The sequence below is a fragment of the Octopus bimaculoides genome, chromosome 4 (assembly GCF_046866305.1).
Source record: "Octopus bimaculoides isolate indiv1 chromosome 4, ASM4686630v1, whole genome shotgun sequence".
NCBI classification, from domain to species: domain Eukaryota; kingdom Metazoa; phylum Mollusca; class Cephalopoda; order Octopoda; family Octopodidae; genus Octopus; species Octopus bimaculoides.
The window spans coordinates 98,551,823-98,579,670 of NC_142931.1; the positions used below are offsets into that span (position 1 = coordinate 98,551,823).

The 27,848-nt window shown below is 37.1% G+C and overlaps 1 protein-coding gene across 3 annotated transcripts in view; it reads right to left on the bottom strand.

Moving 5' to 3' along the window:
• Window positions 1-27,848, bottom strand: part of LOC106876837 (transmembrane protein 254) — an 80,758-nt gene that overhangs the window by 15,554 nt on the left and 37,356 nt on the right. For 2 of the 3 annotated variants that reach the window (XM_052967302.2, XM_052967301.1), the window contains exons 2-3: window positions 14,745-15,002; window positions 5,270-5,370 (exon numbers count right to left, since the gene is read on the bottom strand). In XM_052967302.2, the coding sequence (XP_052823262.1) occupies window positions 5,270-5,370; window positions 14,745-15,002 (359 nt within the window). Of the gene's footprint in view, window positions 1-5,269; window positions 5,371-14,744; window positions 15,003-18,151; window positions 18,528-27,848 lie in introns of those variants that run through there. The other variant, XM_089351073.1, reaches the window with a different exon arrangement.

A 27,848-nucleotide genomic window follows, 5' to 3' on the forward strand; every position in this document is an offset into this window, starting at 1 on the left:
ATATATATATATATATATATATCATTCAAACATGGTAGTGTGTGAATAATATTGAGGTCAACATTTATTCACTCGCAACCACTTCTATGCTTTGTCACTAACTCACTTTTTTACCAAATTAGATGATATTTACATCTTTAGATTGGTCACATCCTAAGCTACATTTTCAGCTACAAAATTTGAAAATTGCTGTGGTAGAAAAAAAGTTTCAGTGAAATATGTGAGGTCAAAAACATGAGAGTGTCACCTGACATCAACTTTGAGCTCAAATATTTTTTTAAAAAAAGAAATCTATATTTTATTTTAGCTTATATGATAGATCTTGACAAGAGGAATCTATCCATGTTACTTATATGCAAAAATATTCAGAAGAGAAAAAGTACTGAGGTAAAAACTGGCGAAAAAAAAAAAGGAGATTAACACCTGAAATTGACTTTCACTCCAAATATTGTTCTTCTTTCAAAAGAAAACTATATTTAAATTCAACTTTTCTGATAGATCTCCTCTAGAGAAATCCGATGATGCCAATTATATATATATAAAAAAAAAATCTAATAAAAACTATTGGGGTCAAATGTGCCAAAAACAGTGGTAACGTCTAAAAGTAAATTCAAAACCTAAAGATTTATTTTTTTACCTTTTATGATAGAACTCAAACGAGTGTCGTAGTGCTTTTCCAAAAAATATCATTCACACATGGTAGTGTGTGAGTAATTTTCTTAAGGTCAACATTTACTCACTCACAACCACTTCTATGTTTTGTCACTAACTCAGTTTTTAACCAAATTAGATTATATTTTCAGATTGGTCACATCATAAGCTACATTTCAAACTAAAAATTTTGAAAATTGGTTAAGTAGAAAAAAAGTTTGAGTCAAATATATGAGGTTACAGATGGGAGAATAACGCCTGAAATCAACTTTGAGTGGAAATATTTTTTTTTAAATAAATTTATATTTTATTTTAGTTTATATGATAGATCTCAACGAGAGGAATCTATCCATGTCACTTATATACAAAAATATTCAGTAGAAAGAAAGTACTGAGGTAAAAACTGTTGAAAAAAGGAGATTAACGCCTGAAATCGACTTTGACTCCAAATATTATTCTTCTTTCAAAAAAAAAAAAACTATATTTAAATTCAACTTTTCTGATAGATCTCCACTAGAGAAATCCGATGATGCCAATTATATATAAAAAAAAAAAAAAAATTAAATAAAAAACTACTCAGGCCAAATGTGCCAAAAATAGTGGTAACATCTAAAAGTAAATTCAAAACCTAAACATTCTGTTTTTGCATAAAAATTTTGTTTTTCTTCAGCTCATATGATCGAACTTATGAAGACAAGTGTCGTGGTGCTAACCTTTTCGAAAAATATTCAAAATGAAAAAAGTTATTATATAAGCTAAATGTGCCAAAAGTACGTAAAACAATTTTAAAGCGATATTATTACTTATTACACTAGTGAGACGACAAGCTAGCAGAGTTGTTAATGAGCAGGGTGAAAGCTTCACGGCATTTTGTCTGTCTCTACATTCTTTGCAGCATTTGGTCTGTCTCTGTCTACACACACAAGCATATAAGTAATTTTTAAAACGCCCATGAAGGGAGAAACAAAGGTGAGTGTGATGAATACGTAGCTTTAAGGAGAGAGGGGATAAATGACAAGTGAACTCTTTTCTGCTGTCCATTGTAAATAAAAACAAAGACACACATACATACATAGGTACATACATATTGCTGTATGTACATATTGCAGAAAAATGTTACTGAGGTTTAAAGTTTAATCATTTTCACCTAATCAGCAAACAGGATTTAGAAGCTAGCATTTTCTGCACAAAATGAAAACAAAATCATTATACGAGGAGGAATCTTTATTAAATAAATGAAAGCAAAGCATTACGATGTAAGAACTGTTGTAAGAACTGAAGTTTTAATAAGACTTTTGTTTGCTTATAAACTTTAATTCAGTATTAAGAGTAGCAGAATTTACATTATTATTTCTTAGGATAAATTGACAAGGTTTTTCCTTTGAGAGTAGCAGGATTCAGATGTTTTTTATAGCAAGACTTCCTTTTGTACTCCTCCCTAAAATCCCCCCTTCTTTTTATTTAATTTTTTTTCTACACAAACCCGTTTTCAGCTACGGAGAATACGAATCTGCAAAAAAATTGGCAAAAATCGGCATTTTGAAATCACCCCACCCAAATATTTCTAGTTTTTCTAGTTAGGGTTAGGGTTTTAGGGTTAGGGTTTTAGGGTTGGGGTTTTAGGGTTGGAGTTTTAGGGTTGGGGTTTTAGGGTTAGGATTGGGGCTTTAGGGTTATGGTTATGGAAAAAAGTGAAAAATGAAGAAATTGGGTGGGAAGGAGTAAGGGTGGACAAAAAATTTCAAATTCCAATTTTTGGCAATTTTCTAGAATCTCCGTATCCAAAAAAGGTGGGTTTTTGGCAAAATTTTTTTTAAAAAAACAATAATTTGCGAGAAAAAGGGGGAGGGGGAGGAAGTCTTTCCTTTTTTTTATTTTCAGGCAAGTTAACAAAAACAGTAGCTGAATTGCTGGCTTTATTTCTATTTTGCATGTATTTCGACTAACAAACTAACTTTGCCTCAACAAGGACAAATGGCTCTTCTTGCCTTACAGTGGATGCATTGGCTATTTTTGCATTTTTAAAATCATTTTTATATTAGTCAATGCAACAAAACCCTGTCCAGATAACTTTTTCTTCTTTTTAGAATTTAAGAAAAATATGTGAAAATTAAAAAAACACAACGTAAAATTCTTATTCTAATTCAATCATCAACAATGAAAAATAATTTAAATATTTTTTAACAAAAGAATATTTATTAGTTTTATTACACTGCTTGGAAAAAATATGAAATACAATGAAAAATGCAGGCGCATGCATGTTAATATTCTTAAGCTATTACACCTTGAAAAGTACAGAACAAGATTTCTACAGTATAATTTGCCTAATTCGTCACCTCGAAAGGAAACTAAAAAGTACTTAAAATTAAGATTCTACTGTACTTAAAATATTGCAGCCAAGAATAACATTTTTTAAATTAAAATACATAATATTAGGTAAATTTGAGATAATTTATTTTATTTACTATGAGAATTTAAAAACATGGTACAAAAATAAGTTTAAAAAAATTTTTTTTTCAAAATCACGTCTTTTGAAATATACGATTAAAATAATCATTTTATTTAGTTGTATCAAGTATAATCAATAAAATATGAAGTTATAAATAATATTGCACAAGATCTTTTTTTCACTTGAATTGAAATCCCATTACAAAAAAAAAAAACACATTGATTGCAGTAGAATGGTCATTAAATGGTTTCAAATTAAACCATATGATCAGTCAATTTTTCCACATTAAAAAAAAAGAAATTAATCTGACAAAGTAAGATTTATTAGTTAGCATTAATACAGTAGAATTAGCCTAATTTGTCTTTGGCTAATTTGTTACTTCACTTAATTCGTCATTTTCAATTTTCTCCTAGGGCTGACTAATTAGGTGAATTCTACTGTATTTTATTAAAATTAATTTTATTTCATTTTTGAAATACTGCTGTTTCCAAAAATAAACCGATGGGCTTAAATAGAGACTTAAATAATTTTGCCTAAATAATTTTTTTTTTCTGAAAATAATAAAAATTACTGGGGCTGGAAAAACCCAATAATGTTTTTATAATTTTTATTTTGATAAAATATAGCAAATTTTTAAAATGTTATTCTAGGGTGCAGTATTTTAAGTACAGTAGAATTTTAATTTTAAGTACATATTTTTCTTTAGAGATGACGAATTAGGTATGCACCGATATTTTTCATTATAGTATATATATATATATATATATATATATAGGTTACCATGTCCATACATTGGGTATTCCATCATCCCTGTATAGAACTTTCATATATATATATTACACATTCATGTGATATCCAAATCCGTATTAGGTTAATCATTTAATATTCCAACCTACTTTAATAAAACTTGTTGATATCAATATGTCAGCTTGAACATCTGTAGATTGATGTCAGCAGTAAGTAAAGTACAAGGGTGGGTGCTTGCTTCTTATCTGCTTCATGCTCTTTCTTGCTTGACAGGGAAGAGGTCATCTCAGGTTAGCGGCCCCAGAGGTGTCATTGTGTGTAGAGCTGACCAGGTCCACCAGTGCTCCACATCACTGGAGGTCCCATGCCAGCGCCTCTGCATCTTCCAAGATGACATCAAGCCTCTGGAGATCTTTCTTAATCATACCCAGCCATCTGGTAGTGGGCCTGCCATGGGGCATCTTCCAGCATGTAGCTGCTGTTTCGAGTGAGAGTAAACCCCAGATAAGATGATTTGGAGGGAGGTAGAGAACATGTCTGTACCAGTGTATGCAGTAGAAAGCTATGAGGTGGGAGGCTGTGGGTTAATGTGTGCATGGACACAATTCTTTGTTGGAAATGTGACAATACCATGATGTTCTCAATGATCCTCAGGGCTCTGCTATCGAAACCATCGATCCTCTTTGCCAGGGTCTTCATGTGGAGCTATGTTTCTGCTCCATAGAGAAGAATGGAGAGGACTCACATGTAGATGCAGAGCTTTATCTTCTGGGAGAATGAGCAACGGTGCTTAAGGGGCTTCCATAAGTAGTACATGACCCAAGTGGCCAGGTCACATCAGCAGTTGATCTCTGGGGTCAGGTTTCCATTATTGGTGACTGTAGAGCCCAGGTATATGAAGGAGCTGACAAACTCCATGACGTCAGGGCCAATATAGAGAAGGGGAAGGTCCAGGCCATCACTGACATGCATAAGCTTGGTCTTCGTTTGACTCACTTAAAAGCCAAGCTTTGCTGATTCCACTCGGTGTGTATGATCTGTGCATCCCTGAGCTGGTCGATCAAGTTGCTGGGTGGTATCATCCACATACTCCATTTCGGTAAGGTAGTAGTTCCTGAAGGTAACACCAGAGGCTTGCTCTCAGACCTTGAAATTCAGATAATTGATAACATATAGTTGGAGAGAACATGGGTGGCCACACAGCCCTGTCTGACCCCACTGTTGATGGGGAACCAGTCAGAGTCCTTCCAGTTCCCCCACATGCAACTCTCAGCACTGTGAGCTAGTGATCTTCGGAGGCATGCCAAAAAGCTTGAGAATTTTCCAGATTGGACAGGGTTAAAGTGCATCATTTTGTAGAGAGTGGCAAGGAAGATGAGTGTTGGTTAGGTTTAGATAAATAAGATAAAATATATTACTTACAGACAAAAAAGAAAAGTCTGCTGCTTCACAATGTATCTCATAAAATCTCCAAACAAACCAAGGTGTTGGTATGGAAGTATTGATGGGTTAAAGTAGCTGACCTGGGTTAGAAGATAAGAAAAAGTTGTTACCTGATTATATTCTTAAATGATGTACTATATTGTGAAATGTAAGGGAATTATTTAAAATAACAGCTAAATGTCTGGAGAATTTTTGTGTTTGTGCGTGTGCATGCGCACAACAATTTCTACAGCTTATCTGAATGAACAGAGAAAGAAGTACACAAAACATATTTTACATACCTGTTGTATACGTCAGCTTTTTTCTTCTGCTTTAGAGGTAAATGATTCTGATAGAAGCAATTACCTTACTGTCAATTCATTGGAGTAATCTCAACAAAATACTACAAGCTTAGTCACTGGCTCAGCACCGATGTTTGTGCTCTTCATTCCAAAATAATAAAGACTTTAACATACTTCCAAAATGGGACTTCATCCATATGTATCCGCGTGTGTATATATGTGTGTGGGGGGATGTTGGGGTGCAAGGAAAACATTTACGGAAATGAACTTGCACAACATTACACCTCTGAATTTCTTTTTAATTGTGATAATGAAACAAAAAGTTTACTCCTTGCCGCTAAAATTAATTCCCCTTGCATTTTCTTTCTTTTTCAATATTCAATTAAAAGAGAGAATATGTTGTTACCAACAACGTAAAAACTTTAGTAACTTGATCGATCTGTCATTGAACCAGGATTTTCATTTCATTTGATACACACTTTGCTATCATTTATATGGAGAATTGCAAACATGGCTTACAAAGATAACTTATTTTAATAGAAATTTCATGAGTACATTTCCATAAATGTTTTTCTTGCACACCAACACACCTGCACGCAGATACACATGGATGAAGTCCCATTTTGAAAGTATTATTCTTTTATTTCTTTTACTTGTTTCAGTCATTTGACCGTGACCATGCTGGAGCCCCACCTTTAGTTGAACAAATTGACCCCAGGATTTATTCTCTGTAAGCCTCGTACTTATTCTATCAGTTCCTTTTACTGAACCGCTAAGTTACCAAGACGTAAACACCCCAACATCGATTGTCTCGTGATGGCAGGGGGGACAAACACACAAAAACACACACACACACAATGGGTTTCTTTCAGTTTGTTTACCAAATCAACTCACAAGGCTTTGGTTGGCCTGAGGCTATAGTGGAAGATACTTGCCAAAGGTGCCACACAGAGGGACTAAACCCGGAACCATGTGGTTGGGAAGCAAGCTTCTTACCACACTGCTACTCCTGCGCTTATTATGTTTTTATTATTTTGGAATGAAGAACACAAACATAAGTGCTGAGTCAGTGACTAAACTTATAGTATTTTGTTGGGATTACTTCAATGAATTGACAGTAAGGTAATTGCTTCTATCAGAATCGTTTAGCGTTAAAGTGAAAAAAACTAAAGCGTTTGACCCGAGCACAAAAACGAAAGAAAAATAGAGTAATAGGTGTAAAACAACTTGCTCTGAACGAATATGAAAAAAAAAAAAATGCGCGCTCGCGAAAGGGGTGGGGTGGGGAGAGGATTCGGAACATTCACATTGTCACACATTGTCAGTCCATGGTCTCTAAACTAGTGTTTGACCTGAGCACAAAAACAAAACAAAAAAAACTTGTTCTGAATGAATATGAAAAAAAAAAAAATGCGTGCTCGCGAACGGGGGTGGGGTGGGGTGTGAAGAGGACTCGGAAAATTCACATCGTGAATGTTCTGACTCGCCTCACCAGAGCCAAGAAACAAGAGAAAAATAGTATAATAGGTGTAAAACAACTTGCTCTAAACGAATATGAAAAGAAAAATGCGTGCTCACGAACGGGGGGTGGGGGAGAGGACTTGGAAAATTCACATCGTCAGACCATGGCCTTTAAACTATAGTGTTTGACCCAAGCTGAAGAAAAAAAAAATAGTGTAATAGGTGTAAAACAACTTGCTCTAAATGAATATGAAAAAAAAAACGTGTGCTCATGAAAGTGGGGTGGGAGAGAGGACACAGAAAATTCACATCGTGAATGTTCCGAGACGTATCAAAAATTTCCTTTCGGTTTCTCGTTCTATTCCACCGAAAAGCCAGATAGATTTTACAAGTCTTCCACGATTATATTTCCTCTTTACGATAACCGTCTCATCAATTTTCACTTCGACTCCTGGCCCACCGATTTGATCTTGGTGATTCTCCACCCAATGCTGACAAACTTCCGAACAGAAAGATCTCCAATCAGCACACCAGATCCAGCCCGCTACAAGATGCATGTGAGTGTGTGTATGTGTTGTGTGAATATATGTGTGTGTATGAGCGGATACGTGCATGCATGTATGAGTATGTGTGTAAATATATGTATATTATATGTATGTACATATATATGTGTGTGTGTGTGTGTGTGTGTGTGTGTGTGTGTGTGTGTATAAAATTTTTTTCAATTTTAACCGTTGTCTGCGGAAATAGTGACACGTGTGGATGGATAAGCGTATACTTTAAGGTTATATGTATATATGTGTGTATACGTGTTTATATGATTGTGTGTGCTTGTACGTAAGTATAGATAGGTTTATGTTTGCATGTATCTAAGACATTGTATCCATTCACCGTCAGACATTTGTGAGAGGGACACACACACACATATATATAACAAATATACACACACACACACACACACATATATATATATATATATATATATATATACCAGAGTAAGCATATAAATGCGAAATAAGGTGGAAAAAATAGTACTCGAATACCAGAGGTAGAGTAATATGCTTTATTAAAAAGCATCAAAAATATCACAAAACCTGTTACTCAGAGTTTTATGTTCCCGTTAATTGCATAGTTTTGTGAAGCGGGTTGCTAGAAACCCAGCAGGATTAAAAACAAGACCTGTTGAAAGGTCTGATGAACCTAGTGCAGGCTCAACGGCTATCTAGCAATAACCCGGGTACGCAGAAATTCCGGGATGGTGTCCAGCGTGTTGAAAGACAACTGGGAGTGTGGCACCCCTCAAGCTTCATGTCTGTAGGAGAAGGTCACTCTGAAGTAAAAGCAGGTATGCAGGGAATAGCATTGGACACATTTTGGGGAAATAGAGGCAGAAGGGGGAGCGCAGAAAAGACAGTGTTGGCTTTGCAGTTCGATCTCATCCTTAAGAAGTTGGAGGAGCTTCCTGTACCTATAAATGAACGTCTAATGACTCTATGATTTCACCTGAAAGGTGGAAAGTTTTGCTACTTTACAAGTGCCTATATAGCTGTGCTGAAGATACAAGTATTTTTTTATACCCAGCTGAGTGCCATACTTCTGAAAATCCCTAATTCTGATCATGTCGTTCTAATGGGGATATTTCAATGCCATTGTTGGAACTGACTGGCAAACATGGAACTCTCTACGACGTTTTGGAGTATGGAACATGAGTAGTAATGGTCTCATGCTGCTGGAGCTCTATGATGAACATGGACTTTACATCACAAGCACTCATTTTATGTACAAAGGTGATCACACAACAACGTGGATGCATCCAAGGTCTAAAGTTTGGCACTTGCTGGATTATGTTATCATCTGCAAGCATGACATCTATGACATTTGTAATGTCAAGTCTTTTCATGGATCAGAATGCTGGACAGATCATAGTCTGGTGCGAGCAAACTTCCAGATGATGATTAGAGTAAAAGAGAGGAGAGGGCCAGTCAGCATTCCCCGGCGTCTGAATGTCCACGAGATATATAATGCTGTGTTGAAGAAAGAGCTTCTGACTTGCTTACTGCAGCATGGGAAAACTTTCTGTTGTGTAGGGAAATCTAGCACTTGCCCACTATAGCAGTGTAAAATCACTACTGCAGCGATCTTTCAAGAAGATGCAGAACACTTGGTGGAAGGATCTTGCTCGTGATGTTCAGGCTGCTGCTGATGCAAATGACCGCAAGAAGCTTTACCATCTCATGAAGCAAGTTTAAGGGCCTAAGAGCTCCACATCAGCTCCTTTGCTTTCTAATGAGTTTTCCACTCTAAATCAACAGAAATTGCAGGTCGCTGGATCGAACACTTCTCTGAACTTCGAAACCCATGGGTCAGTTGTGGGTGAAACAGTGAAAGACCTATCATTGGCTCCTTAAATTCCACACCGTCAGTGGATGAAGTAAGGGCATCAATAAGTAAATTGAATCTTGGTATGGTATCTGGAAATGATGGAATTTGTACTGGTCTTGCAATTTGGTGGTGATTACATCATACAGTCCCTTCATATGCAATGTGGAGGGATGGTGCAATACCTAAGGATTGGAAGGACACAATTATTCTTCCTCACTATAAAGGAAAAGGAGCAAGAACATTGTGTGGTAACTATAGAGGTATTACTCTACTATTAGCTGCTGGCAAAGGTCTGGCAAATATTATTACCTGGTTGAATAGGTGCTGACTAAATGATGTCCTTGTCCATTGATTTAATGAAGGCCTTTGATACTGTAAGTAGGGCTTTCCGATGGAAAAGACTTGGCAAGCTTGGATATCCAGATTACTTTGTATCTATAATTAAATCATTTTACAATGGGATGAATGCTCGAGACAATCTTGGTGGAGGCATGGCGGGACCCATTCCTGCAGAGAATGGTGTCAAGTAGGGTGACATCCTTACACCAAATCTCTTTCTTTGTACTTTGCTGCAGCTTTTACTCATGCTTTTACTAAGGTTCGCTCTCTGGGAATATATGTCAGTTATCGGTCTTCTGACCGCCTCCTTAATCTGCACCGATTTGCTGCCAATTCAAAAGTTTTTTAGTCTCTTATTCATGACCTCCTTTATGCAGATGACTGTAACTTAGTCACTCATATAGTGGATGACATGAAAATACTTATGAATCGTATTTCTGCTTCCTGCAAGGCTTTTGGACTCAGCATTAGCATAGACGAGACTGTTGCAATGTTTCAGCCTGCACCAGGAAATCCATATGTGGAACCAGCTATCTTGGTTGAAGAAACAATTCTGAACGTGGTAGATTAGTTTGTCTACCTGGGCAGCACACTCAACTTTTCTTGTTCCCTGGATGATGAAATATCTTTCAAGCTGCATAGAGCAACTGATTCCTTCTGGTCTCTTCACTCTCGTGTCTGGTCCCAGCATGGCATCAGAAGGCAAACAAAAATCACTGTGTATTGTGCATGTGTACTGACATCACTCCTTTACTCATGTGATACATAGACCCTTTGCAAATGTCATGTAAGGGTCTTTGAAAGGTTTCATCAGAGATGTCTCAGACTTATTCTGGATGTTGACTGGACCTTAAAAACTCCAGGCATACAGGTCATGAGGACAGCTGATATCTTGAGTATTGAGGCGATAGTGCACAAGCACCGGTTATGTTGGACCAGATACCTTATTAGAATGAAGGATAGCAGGATCACTAAACTGATGTTATATGGGGAACTTGTGAATGGAAAGAGACCTCCGGGAGATATATGCGTACATATTTTTTGTATAAATGCATGCATATCTATGTGTGTATATTTAAATTTATGTAAAAATACATGTAACTTTATGTGTTCATCGCGCAAAACATCATTTTACAACTATCTTCTAAGTATTTTATCTCTTTCCTTCTCTAACTTTCTGTTTCTCTTTTTTCTTTTTGTTTTTCCACTGTTTTCTTTCCCCCACCCACTTATTATTATCTAATTTTTTTTTATCTTTCAAATGTAACAACTAACTTGCATAAGCATACGCCAAGAGATTTTCTTTGTGTGTGTGTGCATGCATACATACATACATACAAATATATAAAAAAAATTTCAGAATGAGATAAAAAAACCAAGGCTGTGAAGATTTTAGAACATTTATAAATAGGTCTTACAGCTGTTTCCAGCATATTTATTATATCTTTTCATTGGAGAAGGTGTGAGAAAATGGTTAAGCAATAGTTAATTTAGTTAAGATACGAAATAGAGAGTGAAGTGGAGTAATGAAAAAAGATGTGAGATATGCAGGGATATTGCATTTGTAGATCCATTATTTAGGCAGAATGGTATGCATATAGGATTCCCAAAACTTATGAATAAAATCCAATAGTATTTAAAATTGGTCATTCCAAGTATAGAGTTTATACACAGTGCTATTGAATCAAGGGTTTTATTTAAAGTGACCTAAAAGTAGGGAATGTATTTGTAAGTCAAATCAAAAACAGGAAAAGAGGAATAAAGAAAAGAGAAAGAAAAAAAAGAGAAGAAAAAAGAAAAAAATAGGAAGAGAGGAATAAAGAAAATAAAAAAGGAAAAAGAAAAACAAGGAGAGAGATAATAAGGGAAAGTGTACCAGTTAGTGGTCAGTGTAGATAATTTGAAAGTAGGAATGGGGAGATAAGGATGATAGAGAGAGAAAGGTATTAGAGTGTAAAAAGATAGGAGGAATGGGGGTGATAGAGAGAGAGGGGTATAATAATGTAAAAGCTAAAGGAGTGTCAGTTATGTAGTGATAGAGTCTAAGTGATGGGGAAGAGAGAGGGGTAATAGTATGGAATGAAGAATTTAGGAATATAGATTAGGTAGTGCTTAGTAGTAGAAGAAAATATTTATGTGAAGATGTATACATGTATATATATACGCATTTCTATATATTTATGCCTTGCCTATATACGTCTGTATGTGTATGTAGCCATGCACCTGTGTATGTTTAGTGTATATTATAGATTGTTTGGTATATATATTACTAAATGTATACATGATCTAGCGTGAAAATATTTAAAACGGATATATCTTTTATTATCGGCATAATACCCCTCCAAAGATTCAATAGAATTCATTAGTATTTCTACAGCAAATTATTTATCCTGGTTATTCAGGGTTTTTTCTAACTTTATAAGCTATTTTTGAATTAAGGTTCTTTGTCGATTATTATAATAATATAATTTTAAACCGCAATTTCCTATTTCCCTCAACCGGTTATTGAAAAGACCGTTAGTTGAAAGGACCAATGAAACAAAACCATTTTCAAATGTGTTTCTATCAAAGTAATTGTATTTCTGCATATAACTTTATCTTTCGCCATTCTGATCCAAACTGTCTGATGAACAGGAACGTGGAACTGTGACTAACAGTTCTTGTGATATTTTTGCTGCTTTTTAATAAAGTATCTATATATATAAATTCCGTTTTGTCTGTCTGTGCGCTTATAACTCGAGCATTGTTCATCCCATTGCGCTGAAATCTTAAACATGGATACATGAGAGAGCGAGGTGTTCTGTAATCTAAAAAGATTTTCAAAATTGTCAACTTCAAAGTGAGAATTGCTATTTTTGTAATCTTTTTGTCCTGTTTGTTCCGCCATTAAAAAGCAAGCAGTTGCTCAGACAGACGGCACATACCATTTCGCTAGCAACAAGGCGAGTACAGGATGACAATCTGCCAAAACCGTCGCTATGCTGTCTCTCTTCTTTTCTCTCTCTGTCTCTCTTATGATGTCCGATTCCACTTGAAGTTGTATATATATTGTGTTAAGATTCGTTATCAATCAATTATCCTAACTGAGAAGAACTAGAGAAAAGTAACAACCACATACAATCACCGAACATCTCCACTACTTAACACCGTCCAAGTTAACCCTCTTCACCATTACAGCTGACATGAAAAACTACGAGTTAAAGGGCAACCATTTTAATTAAGCAAAAAAGGAGAAAAAAGTTTATTGCTATTTAAACACTTAAAATGTTGGGGTTAATAATCTTATTCTTTAGTTACAGTTTATCATTCAAACTACATAATAGGCAGAATTGTCGGATTAAGACAGTAGGGTGTTCTGAGGGAGATGTGGCTACTATTTCTACCAGGTCTAGCTACGTCTACCTACCATGTGGAGGTCTCCCTCATTAGCTTATACATTCACATACACATAAACTCGAAATAAAATACTTAAAGTAACAGGCTTCAAGCCAAGGTCCATGCAGTGTCATGGGCCCCAAAAAATTTCCAACTTCTTGCCTAATGCGAGCCTTAAGCAGTCTCTTATCTCTTACACTATTTCAGTATTACATCTCTATTGTAATGTGAGATAATTTCAGTTTGAAAGAAGTCTGTTCTATACATCTATATATATATATATATATATATATATATATATATATATATATATATATATATATATTCCAGGTTATAATTATTTCTATACCAACAATTTAAAGGCATGTTAAAGAGAATTTATTTTAATATCATGAACTGTCTGTGTAAAGAATAAAAAAAAAGGAAAAGAGTGGAAAGTTTTGTGAATAGGGGCAGGGTAAGGTTGAATATTTAAGAGAATTTGCAGCGTGTAAGATGTTTGTAAGCAATTCCAGAACAACAAAAGCTGTTACTTTCACTGCAAAATTAAAATTTCGTTTGTGTCTAAATATTTTCGTTCTTTGAAACCATGGCAAAACCCTGACAAAAACTCGGGCTGCATCTGTTTTATCAGTGAACAAGTCTTGGTTTCAAAGTGACAAAAATATCAAGACTGAAATGCGATTTAAATGTTGCAGTGAACCAACCGTTTCTCTTTGTGTGTGTGTTTGTGTGTGTTCTTGAATGGCTTACAAACATCTACTCTTCAAATTGTTTTACACCAATTACACTATTTTTTTTTCCGGCTCGGGTCAAACACTATAGTTTAAAGGACATGGACTGACAATGTGAATTTTCCGAGTTCTCTCCCCACCCCACTTTCGTGAGCCTGCTTTTTGTTTTCATATTCGTTCAGAGCAAGTTGTTTTACATCTATTACACTATTTTCTTTTGTTTTTTGGCTCTGGTGAGGTGACTTAGAACATTCACGATGTGAATGTTCCGAGTCCTCTCCCCACCCCCACTTTCGCGAGCACGCATTTTTTTTTTCATATTTGTTCAGAGCAAGTTGTTTTACACCTATTACACAATTTTTCTTTTGTTTTTGTGCTCGGGTCAAACACTATAGTTTAGAGGCCATGGACTGACGATGTGTAACAATGTGAACGTTCCGAGTCTTCTCCCCACCCCACCCCTTTTGCGAGTGCGCATTTTCTTTTTATAGTCGTTCAGAGCAAATTGTTTTACATCTATTACATGATTTTTCTTTTGTTTCTTGGCTCTTCTTTCTCTGTTCATTCAGATAATCTGTAGAAATTGTTGCAAGCACACACAAACACAAAAGTTCTCTAGACATTTAGCTGTTATTTTTAGCATATTGAGTTTCGTGGTGAGCTGGGCCGGCCTTAAGCTGATTGGACTGATCGCTCTCAGTCGGGACTCATGCTCAAGAGGCCACATTCTATACTGCAACATTTTATAAAGGTGATCTTCGGGAAATCTTTTAAAATAATCTAAAACATACTTTCTACGCAAGATATCAAAAGTGTAGCGTGATGGAGGAAAAAGACAACAGACAAAAAAGCAAAAGGGAGAAAGAAATACAGAGACTTTACCTGTTGACCGTGGCGGGATGAGCGATCACTGACCAGATAAAAACACGACCTTTCACATGCACCGGCTCTCATCGAACTCGCCGCATGTGCTTTGTGCCCACGCATGCCCCCGTGGCTCTTCCGCCAGTCGCTGCAGTCTTCATTTCCATTTGCTTCATCTGCAATCCTCTCCACTAACACCACATAGCTCATCACAGCCCATAACACCACAAACACCAAAAAAAGATAAACCCATTCGTCCAAAACTGCTTGGATCAGCTGTTGAATAGGTAAATTTTCAGATTAACACCCACACGATTTTCACTAGGGTGTTAGGGTTAGGGTTTTAGGGTTAGAGTTAGGGTTAGGGGTTAGGGTTAGGGTTAGGGACGGAATTCCCTAACCCTAACACCCTAGTGAAAATCGTGCAGGTGTTAATCTGAAAATTTACGTTGAATATGAAGAAATGTATTGTATTTTTAGTGTAAGGGTCAATATGTATGTTTGCATGTGAATGTTTGTGAGTGTTTATGGAGATGTTTGAGTAAAATATTTGTGCGTCTGTAAGAGTACGTATGCAGATGAATTGTATGTATATATATGTGTGCATATGTTTGTGTGTGTCAGTTTCTATAAACATGTTTAATTTTGGGAAAACATTTTTATTTCAGTAAAGTCCATTTTATATATATATATATATATATATTCGCCATGATAGATCGCTGACCACTACATTTATATTTTTTTTCTCCTTGTTTCTTTCTGTGTTCCTTTCAGTTGAAGAGCGTAGGCTCGAAACGTCAAAGACTTTCTCTATTCCCGAGCATTAAACTAATACATCCATTTGTTGTTTACACCACCTGTCTTCGTCTGTTGTTTTTTTCTTAAATTCTCCCATACACACACACACACACACACACACACATATATATATATATATATATATATATTTGTAATGGATCTTGCATGCATGAAGTGGATTCGATCCACCATAGCCAAATCTAAATTAACACTGCAACAGAACTTTTCCCACCGAGGAACAATGGTTTTTCTCTGACAGCAGTTTTACATTTTCCAGATGCATTTAGCTTAGGCCGAAATAATGTCTTCACCACTTGACCCTTTCTAACCCCTTCTACTTCACCAAAAGCTACAATGAAGATAACAAGACCACCAACTAAATCTATTGTTCTCAACGATACGTTTATCCTTCTGGATAGTTTTAAAAGCAAGAAAACCCCAAGCAAAAACCAATTAGTCACCAGTCGGTGACGACTCAATGAGAACGAAGTCTGGCTGACCAGCTAGAAACTTGGCCAGAGGGAGTAAAGAAGTTTACTGTCAGCAACTGTGAGACAACGTCTCACACCCTACAACTCTCACTAGCTCTAATTCTGTTCTCTTACATCATCACGTCCTACACCCTACAACTCACATTAGCTCTAATTCTGTTCTCTTACAACATCATTCTATCTCTCTCTGTAATTACTACTAAACAATGAAGAGGATACAAACACAAACTTTACTTCGCATGCTTTTGGATTTATCATAACCTGCCCGTCGAGGCAAGGTATTGTAATGTAACGGTAAATAAATATTTCCTTAAAACTTCATGCATTGTTCATCTTTCGCATCCTACAATATGCAATTATAACAAATTTTTATCGTCACAACTGCTGACTCCGACATTTCATATCATTGTGTACCTAATCAAATTTTACCCGTTACGACTGGTAACTACACAATCGTTACATATATATGTATGTGTGTGTGTGTGTGTATATATAAAATATGTTTGTATCTGTTTAATTTTGGGGATACTTTCTTTTGCTGCTTCACTATAAATCTGAAATTAAATTTGAAATTAAAATGTTCCCCCCATCCCATATTCTCCATATTTTTCCACGTAGATTGAAAAAAAACCTTGAAAAAAATTTATAATTTGGGGTAGGGAGGTGGAATTAAACATTTTGAAAACGTAGTTTTTTGCATATTCGGAATCTCCGTCATCGAAAACGTTTTGGTGACCGGGCGCTAAACTAGATCTTGAAAGTTATGAAAAATGGATCGTGTGAACTTTCCGACAGTCTTCTTCCCACCCCTTCGGAAAACATTTTCCTCACAAATTTCTTTATAATCGTAATCTATGCTGTTTGAACGGTGTTTCTGTAAAATTTCATTAAAAAATATCCATTTTTCTGAAAGTTATGAGGGGGAAAAACGGATCGTGTGAATTTTCAGACAGTCTTCTCTCCACCCCTTCGGAAAAAAATTTTCTCCAGAAATGTCTTTATAATCGTAATTTGTGCAATTTGAACGGTATTTCTATAAAATTTCATCAATATATATCCATTTTCCTGGAAGTTATGAGGGGAAAAATCGGATCTTGTGAATTTTCCGAAAGTCCTCTCCTCACACCCAAGTTCGTTTGCGCAATTTATTTTTATATTCGTTTTCTACACAGTTTTTAACACCTAGCAGGGGTTTTTTTTTTGTTTTGTTTTCGGTAACGGGAGTCAATCTTTATATTAACCATAAGATCACATATCCAAACCCATTGGATTTGTAATCCGTTTAGTCTATGGAAAAATATCAATATAAGAATTTATACTTAATTAACATCTTGTCTCTCAGGCTTAAGCTATAATCATTTAGAGTCAGCTCGAGCGGACATGTAATCAAAACGATTCAAGTCATGACCATCCCGTCTTTTTATGAATATAGACTACACTGTCTGTCTGCTTCCCTTAATGGGTATAATTTGAGGGAGATTTAACCTCTATTTCTAGCATTTCGAACAACTACATGACGCACACCAATGAAGAATGGCCAGCCTCAGTAAGAATCGGTTTGGTATGATGGAACTGAACATCAACTCCAACGAAGAATAAATACTTGCTCAACACTAGTCACCTCTGCGTGGTCACTCCAGCAAGTAGAAATAGCAGCCAAATTTCCGTTAAATTACATCCATTATCCTAAAGGGGAGGATACAGATAATGTAGGAGGGTCATGGTTAGAAACCTTTGATCATAAATGTCTGATCGATCGGGGCTGACTTGGGTCTAAATAGCAATAACTTAAGACAGAAAGCCAGAAGATAATTTGATATAAATTCAGATACTAATATCTTCTATCAACAAAATGGAATGTTTGCAATGTAGCCTGGAGACAGTATGGGTTTCAGACTGTCATCAGAAGCATTCGGGACGTAAGTGAATTAAAGCCGGTTTGTAACCTGACTCTACAACTTTCATCGCAATCTATTTCGATAGTTGCAAATTATTTGCACAATGCAGCGGAATGTAAACAAACACCCACATCCTGCTCAGTTAAACTGAATAAAACAGTCGGTGCTTTCGTGTCTTCTGTTATAACGAATCAGAATTATATTTTGAACAAGAAGTGAGAAAAAATGATGAACTTACAAATAACAGTGTTAAAGAGATGGGTACGAAGAAAACAACGAACCAGTGTGGAAGTCGGGGTCTAGCAACAGTGATACTTTCCTTCTGAACCGCCATTATTATAATTGTTATTAATTAATAACTGTTTTTCATCCAACTTCCTCTGCTTAGCCTTCTTTTTGATAAAACACTTGACACAATTGCTGAAGAAGTTGTGATGTGATAAACGAGTGTTGACGTTTAATGTAGACTCCACGAAAGATATAAATCTGTCAGTGAAATATATGCTACAAAGAGCTAATTTACTTGAAATAACTGCAGCATATTACAATACAAAGCAACCAAGACGATTAAGTTAGTGGAGATAGTTTCAACAATAGAATCGTGCTAAGAATGTAATGCACTAATTAATACAGGACACTTTAAAGTACGAAATATTTTCTATGGCATTTATTTTCCACAAATTCAATAAGAAAACGGCAGTCAGCCGAGAATGGATGCGGTGGGGTTGTCTTTTCATAATTGTCATTTAAATTTTGGGGCTTTCACTAAGACGAGTCGAACGGTATTATGACATGCCTATATAGAAGAATTAAGATCAGTGTGCGATGGTAGTCTTGGACCAGCCAATGTCCTGTGAATGGAATTGATTGGTAACTGAACGAAAGCTTATTTTGTGTGGGAGGGTGTATGTATGTGTATGTGAGTGGTGCTTGTCTAAGAAAAAATAAGAGAGGGAGGGGGAGAGAGATGTTTGTATTTACATTACATTCTGTAGTTTTATGCTTTTGAAATACCATATTTGAAAAACAAATAAGGATCAGCAACAAGAAAAGCATCCATCCATAAAATACTGCCTTATATAAGTCTTCATTCAACCTTTGCTAGCCTAAAAAAAAAATGGGCATAAAATGAATCAGCAAACATAACTGGCTTATCATGACAGTTAATATTCAAAACTTCATCCTCTCTGCTGTGAAACTTAACTGACTTTGATAATTTGTAACAATATCTGATTTTGAGACTTTATTGTTCAAGATGGATTTATGTACTTTGATCTCTTTTTCTCCAGAATTTTAAATGTAATCCCCTCTTCAGCTAATAGCCCATATAAAATGTAACTTAGATATCAAAAAGAGTAACCACTAATCAAAGTTCACATTACATTATTGTTACTCTGTCATCACATGAGCAATCCATCCTTACTCTATTGATTCAGATTTTGAAAAGATAACATGCCATAAACAATTGAACTCTACACCACAAAACTGTTTAATTTATGGAACTATTGCATCAGAAAATTATTTCAGTTCTATAGTGTAAGGGTAATGACTGTGTTCAATATGCAGAAAAGGAGTAGATAGAAATTCCATACAGTGTAGCCAATGTAAACTATGGGCACATAAGAGGTGTAGTGGGGTCACACACAGACTAACAGAGAAGGTAAGTTCCTATACAAAATACATTTCTTCAAATACTTAACAGGCTTACTTGAAGTGGATAATAGCTTATGTTATGTAGAAGACCAAACAAGCAGTGGAAGTGCCTACACAAGGTTCACAGTAGCCAAAGTAAGTACAGAGTGGAAAAACTTGTGTAAGCTATAATATTTGCTGCTAATAAAGGGTTTCATTCTCAGAATGAAGGACAGATTGTATGATGCTTGTGTATGAAGTGCAATATTGCATGGTAGTGTAGATGAAATATATCTGACAAATAGCTTCAGACCACCTAGAGAAACAATCAATACAGGTCAACAGATAGACATCATCTTGAACAAGTTGTGAGGGTACAACCATATCTATAGGCACGTATTGAAAACAAGCAACTGGTGTAGCAAAAGTTCTAAGGGGCACTTTAGTATGCCAATGAACTTTAGCTTTCTGACAAGATATAAAATTTCTGGCCCATTTACAAACATAACTCTTCATTTCTAGCCAAATAAATGAGCTGAAATAGATTACTCCAATGCTGCAACTCCAGGGTGCCTCTGACAATATAGAGCAGAAAGAACTCGGTTGATGCTTAGCAGATACAAAAATTTGTTCTTGGAAATATCACATCAAATATACATTGTAGTGGCAAGAGACAAAAGGAAGATAGTGTTGAGTTTAGCTGGAGCAATTAATCTGTTTGATGATCCACAGCAATTTTCTGTAGCTCAAGAGTGCAGAGTATTTATATGAGTAAGGGATAAAGCAAGACCTGCACAATTATCAGAACCCTTGATAAAAAAAAATATCATCAGTGAATTGTGATATAAAATCAAGATGCTTGATTTCTCTTGGTGAATGTTTATCTGGTTTAGATACCAGTGCAAGAGTCATGGTTTATGATTAGTCTAAATAACAAAATTTCTCCCTTCCAGGAAATTAAATTGTTTAGCTGAAAGTATGCTGCCAATAATTTTCAACCAAAGGTATTGTAGCTAGTTTCAACACTTAGGCTTCTCACTTCAGTATCACAGCCTACCATACTGCATAAAATGCAAGGGCCTGTTTGGAAAGATTGTGTCACCTTAAAAGGCATTAGCACTTACATGAATATGTACAACTTGACCAGTTTGATTGGCTGGTGTGTAACCAGGTGACTTGAAATCTTCCCACCAAATAGTCTGCTGAAACCTTGTAGAAAAAATTCATTGGGTTATAAAAACCTGGCAAATTTAACTCCAGACAGAAGCATCTAAAAGCCACACAGAATCATGTCACTTTGCTATGTGAGATGATTTCTCCTTTTCTTCAACCATCATAGAAAACATCAGGTGTTACACAGAAATCTGTTGGTCAGCTTTGTGATAAGGTGTTCTCATATTTTTCTACTCTCGCCTTCTTTAATAACTACAAATATCATATAAATCACTAAAATATTATTTATAAGACTTGTTATTATCAGATATGTATTCAAATAATTATTGTACAAATTTAAATGCAAATGTTTTGGATAACAAATTATATAGAAATTTATCCAAATATAAGAGTAGTCATTCTTGCCTTTACACACAGCCAACCTAATATTGTGTACTACCAATAACAAATTAATAATTAAGGCCTACACTAAACACATTTTGAAGTGGTGGTGGCGGCGGTCATTATTATGTCATTAATAATAAGCAATTGAGTAAGAAGCAGAATTCATAGACAAGAATGAGCATAAAAATAGTTAGGTATTTCTATAAATTCATTATACTTAACTATTTATATCTTGCATTTGTACAAAGACATCTTATCTTACATATAATCAAATGCAATGTGACCTGTCAATCATGATAGAGGGAAAGCAGAGTCATAAATTGTATGTACTTTATCAGTTTCACAAACGCATGTGCATACACATGCACGTGCGCACACACAGAGACACATATGCACAAAGACAAACACAGACATACATATATATATGAAATTAAATATTAAACACTTGTTTTCAAAATATTATCATTCACATAACATCATCATCATCGTTTAACGTCCGCTTTCCATGCTAGCATGGGTTGGACGATTTGACTGAGGACTGGTGAAACCGGATGGCAACACCAGGCTCCAATCTAAATTTGGCAGAGTTTCTACAGCTGGATGCCCTTCCTAACGCCAACCACTCAGAGAGTGTAGTAGGTGCTTTTACATGTCACCCGCACGAAGGCCAGTCAGGCGATACTGGCAACGGCCACACTCGAAATGGTGTCTTTTATGTGCCACCTGCACAAGAGCCAGTCCAGGGGCACTGGCAACGACCTCGCTCGAAAATCCTATGAAGGCCAGTCAGGCGGTACTGGCAACGGTCACGCTCAAAATGGTGCATCTTATGTGCCACCCGCACAAGAGCCAGTCCAGGGGCACTGGCAACGATCTCACTTGGCTTGCCGGGTCTTCTCATGCACAGCAAATTTCCAAAGGTCTCGGTCAGTAGTCATCGCCTCGGTGAGGCCCAATGTATAAAGGTTTTGCCTCACCACCTCAGCCCAGGTCTTCCTGGGCCTACCTCTTCCATGGGTTCCCTCAACTGTTAGGGTGTGGCACTTTTTCACGCAGCTATCCTCATCCATTCTCACCACGTGTCAATACCAGCGCAATCGTCTCTCTTGCACACCACAACTGATGCTTTTAATGTTCAGCTTTTCTCTCAAGATACTTACACTCTGAAGGGTATTCACATTGACATTACACATCCAACGGAGCATACTGGCTTCATTCCTTGCGAGCTTACGCATGTCCTCAGCAGTTACATCCCATGTTTCACTGCCATGTAGCATAGCTGTTCGTACACATGCGTCATACAGTCTGCCTTTTACTCTGAGTGAGAGTCCCTCTGTAATTATTTGTATCTAAAGTGTCACCTTTACCTTTGTAGCAGTTGACTATGGTGCTGCTACACCAGTCATTGGGTATGACTCCTTCGTGTAACACCTGGTTCGTAATACGGGTGACTAGGCTGTAGCCAACACTGCCAGATATTTTGAGCATCTCTGCAGTGATTCCTGATGAGCCGGGGGCTTTCCCTGTCTTCATACACTTAGTGAGCAATAATATATACATACATGCATACATATATACATACATACATGCATATATATATATATATATATATATATATAGATATATATATATATATACTAGATATACTCGTGACCTGTTGTGTCACAAACACTCCAAGTTAAAAATGTCGATGCATGGTGAAGGAAAAAATACTATTTCGAACTTCAAGCAATAAAATTCTTAAATAATACAGTTCTAAATAATACAGTTCTCATGCCTTTGGTGTTACAACATAAACATAACCAAGTGTTTTTCCTTTGAAAACATTCAAATGACATTTCAACATTTTTCCCTTGCTTTCTTCTTTGCCATTCTTTGTTACTACTGTTTCAAGTGAAATACATGGATACTTCAGCATAAAGTAATGTTTTTTGCAAAGTCATCATTGATGCACAATGAAAAGAATTCTGTCAATGTTGTTCTCATATGTTGTTCATTGACAGCCATGTACATCCTCATTATTTATAAGCCATATTCTTTGTTCATCTGGTTGATGAACTTGCAGTCTCACTATTGCAGGTACTCTTTCATGAACTGAAAATCCTAAAATGGATGTAACTGCTTTTGGATGGTCCAATATACCTACTCATTAGATAAAGACTAATTTCGTTATCATTGTTTATTTGAATGGCAGTTTGATCATTTCCTTTCAGTGTGTACTTGATGACATAATTTACCTCACTGAAGCAACAATTTCAATGTTGCAGTGGGATTTGAATGTTTTTAAAAGAGTTCCGTTATAAGATACAACCCATTTGTTGTTGTTTGTTTTTCCATTCTTATGAGATTCAACTCACCCCATTGCAACTGATCTTCATCTATAATGAGATAGTCTCTCCGTCTGTTTTTCTGCCTTTTGATTGAGATGATAAAAATTAATATTTTATTTTAAATAAAATATTAATTTTCCTCTTTAAAAAAAAATCAAGTACCCATGATTCAAAAAATATCTCATGAAACTATAAGGGAGAATTTCTATCTTTCAATGCACAGCACTCAAAAATTGTATAAATGATTAAGGGAAGAAAAAAGAAAGTAAAAAAAAGGATGGGTAGTGGCAGCTGTGATGACTCTTTGAAGTGTCAACATTTTCAACTTGATCTTTTTTCTTAAAGGGGGAAATGACTGTTTCATTTGTAATCTTTATCATCTTAATCAAATGGCAGGAAAAACAAACTTTAAGTTTTAGTATAATATATATATATATATATATATATATATATATATATATATATATATATATATATATATAAGAGGATAATTCACAAAAAAACAAAAGACGAAGACAGGTGGTGTAGACAACAAACAGATGTATTAGTTTAACGCTTGGAAAGTGGAAAAGTCTTTAACATTTTGAGCTTATGCTCTTTCACAGAAAGGAACACAGAAAAAAACAGGGCGAGAAAATAAAGAATGTGTAGTGGCTAGCAATCTATCATGGCGAATGCCAGACAGAGGGGTCGAACAGGAGAGCTTGGAAGAAGGGGAGATAATAAAATAGTGGTGATCTCAAAACGAAGGTGCATGTGCGTGTGCATAAGAGAGCATGTATGTGCATGTGGAAAAGGGTTGGTGATCTTGATGTGTGTGTGTGTGCATGCGTAGGTGTGTGGATGATGGTGTGGGACTGGTAAGTGGTCAGTGCCAGTGTGTGTGTGGTGGTGTGATGTGATGTGGTGTGTGGTGTGGTGGTGTGTGGTGTGGTAGTGTTGGGATGTGGGGGAGGCGAGAGTGGGGAAAGCAAGGGTAGAGTGTGGGTTAGGCTGAGGGGGCTGTATGTGGGAGTGGGTATAAGGGATGGGTGGGGTGGGATGGATAAGGAAGGTGGGGTTGGATTGTGTAGGGGTGGGGTTACGAGGAAGGCATTACGATGAAGGGAGAAGGTGGGTAGGAGTGAAGAGAAGAAGTAGGAGTTGGAGCAAGAGAGGAGAGGTGGGTTGGAGGAAGTAGGTATGAGAGGAAGAGAGGAGAGGGGAGGAGGGTTAGAAGAAAGGAGGAGAGTTGAGCCCATGTGGTGCAAAGGAGCAAAGAGAGAAGATTAATCCCTGTTCACGGCGCAAATGGCAGTCTGGATGGTTCCTGTGCAAGGACAACCCAAACACAGACAGGTGTTGCAAAGAGTGACTGGTAGTGCGGAAATGGCGCAAGACCAGGATGTCATTGCTGAGTCAGCCAAGTGGCGTCCTGTTTGCCCGATATATAGAGAAGGGCAGAGAGAGCAGGAGATGCACTAGATGACATTGCTAGAAGTGCAGGTAAAGAAGTCAGTGATATGATAGGGTCGATGATGGGTGCCGATGAGGAGAGTGGTGTTGGAGGGGTAAGAGCAAGTGCGGCAGTGTGGGTGGAAGCAGGAGAACGAGCCGGGTTGTGAGTTTGGGTTAGGGAAGAGGCTGTGGACCAAGAGGTGTCATAGGCTGTGGGCTTGTTTGAAGGAGGGGAGGGGTCGGACTGGAGTCACCGGAAGGCTCGGGGAATGGTGCATTGGAGAGGTAAGGTGGTAGGTGAGGGGAAGGTTCTTGCCCATCAGTGTATATATATTGCATGCTTCTTACAGTATTAAGAGTTCTTAAGTCTTTTTGTTTTGTAATGTGCTTTGGCACCCTCAGTCACAATTGTGACAATAAAATTTTTCCTTTATGATATTATATTGTGTCTAGTTGTTTATATTAATATATAGTATACTCATGAGCGTTTCGCTAAATCAGCCATAAATTTTTATGATAAAAAATATATATACTAATTGCCAGATCTAGCCATGCCATCGAATGTTTGAGTAGTCACTACTGACAAACTATAACTGATAGGCAAAATTAGTCTAGTCTAGTGATCCTAGAGATGCTCATGGGGTGGTTATCTCCCCTGTCAGTGTATTGCAAGCTTCTTATAGTATTAAGAGTTTTTAACTCATTTTTTCTTGCAGTATAGGTGATGATAAAATTTTTCCTTTATGATATATTGTGCCTAGCTGTTTGTATATATACATATATATACACAGACATGTAGGAAGTAAATAGATACCTTTAATTTTCAATATGTTTTTTTTTAATACGCAAAGCAAACAATTAAAATGTAATCGATAGGTAGGACTACATACTTTAGTATTTAGTTGATATTCCCTTTGCAGTATTTAATTCAAAAACTCTTTTTGGCATTGAACTGATGAGCTTTGTGATTGTCTCTTGTGGAATTTCTGTCCACTTTTCACGCAACAATCAAAACAATTCATCTTTAGATTTAGGTTTCTGTTGAGTTTTTCGTATAACTCTATCTAGTATGCTCCAAAGATTTTCAATTGGGTTCATGTCTGGAGATTGGCTCAGCCAAGGAAGCTTTTTGATCCCATTTTCAGTCAGCCATTGTTGATTACTTTTTGTTTTGTGGCATAGAGCCCCATCTTCCATGAATAAAAACTCATTTTTCGTTATGTTATCATGTGAATATATCGGAAGTAGTCCTTGCTTAAGTATTTTGATGTATTTTTCAGAGTTTATGGTTCCAACACATTCAATCAGCTCAGAATGACCATTGCTGGTGACAGCTCCCCATACCATTACAGAGATACCACCATGTTTCACAGTTGGTTGGAGTCATTTCAAATCAAATTCTTTATTGGGAAGCCTCCAGACCCAAACACATCCACTGTCTGAAAATAATGCAAATCTGGATTCATCTGAGAAAATCACTCTATCCCAAAATGAACTGGATTTTTCTGACATATCTTTAGCTTATTTCTTTCTTTTCATGATATTAATTGGTTGAAGGAGAGGTTTTCTTTTAGCTGCTTGTCCATAATACCCAAGCTTATGCAGATGCGTAACACAAGTTCTTGGACTAACTTCTAGCTGTTTTGCAATGTCAGAAGCTTTCGAACGGGGTTCGTTTTCCACAATTCTCTTCAAACAGCGAAGCTTCCTTTCCGAAGGACCAGGTCGGCCGGGACGAGTATCTGTTGATTCTTTTCCTTGGCTTTTGAATTGCACTATAATTCTATTAACAGTAGCAAGAGGAATTTGAAGATTTTCAGCAATTTTTTGTTGGCTAAGACCAGCTTCAGATTGCCCAACAATATGAACTCTTTGAAAATTTGACAGTTCAGCTTAATTTGTTGTGCGTGGCATAGTTACTCTTTGCAAATGTTTAATATAATGGCACCTGGAAAGAAAAAGAATTACATTGTAAATTCTACACCGCTGAAAACATATTAAGATACTTAGATCAGAAATTTTGAAAATCTTTTGAGCGGGATCATTGCCAGTGCCCGTGGACTGGCTCATGTGCAGGCGACACATGAAATGTTTCGAGCGGGATCGTTGCCAGTGCCCCTTGACTGGCTCATGTGCGGGCGACACATGGAATCTTTCCAGCGGGATCGTTGCCAGTGCCCCTGGACTGGCTCTTGTGTGGGTGACACATGAAATGTTTCGAGCGGGATCGTTGCCAGTGCCCCTGGACTGGCTCATGTGCGGGCGACACATGAATTCTTTCGAGCAGGATCGTTGCCAGTGCCCCTGGACTGGCTCATGTACGGGCGACACATGAATTCTTTTGAGTGAGATTGTTGCCGGTGCCCCTGGGCTGGCTCTTGTACGGGTGACACATAAGGTTTTTCGAGCGAGATCGTTGCTGGTGCCCCTGGACTGGCTCTTGTGCGGGTGACACATGAAATGTTTTGAGCGGGATCGTTGCCAGTGCCCCTGGACTGGCTCATGTGCGGGCGACACTTGAAATCTTTCGAGCGGGATCGTTGCCAGTGCCCCTGGACTGGCTCATGTGCGGGCGACACCTGGAATCTTTCCAGCGGGATCATTGCCAGTGCCGCTGGACTGGCTCATGTGCAGGTGACACATGAATTCTTTCGAGCGAGATTGTTGCCGGTGCCCCTGGGCTGGCTCTTGTACGGGTGACACATAAGGTTTTTCGAGCGAGATCGTTGCCGGTGCCCCTGGACTGGCTCTTGTGCGGGTGACACATGAAATGTTTTGAGCGGGATCGTTGCCAGTGCCCCTGGACTGGCTCATGTGCGGGCGACACTTGAAATCTTTCGAGCGGGATCGTTGCCAGTGCCCCTGGACTGGCTCATGTGCGGGCGACACCTGGAATCTTTCCAGCGGGATCATTGCCAGTGCCGCTGGACTGGCTCATGTGCAGGCGACACATGAATTCTTTCGAGCGAGATTGTTGCC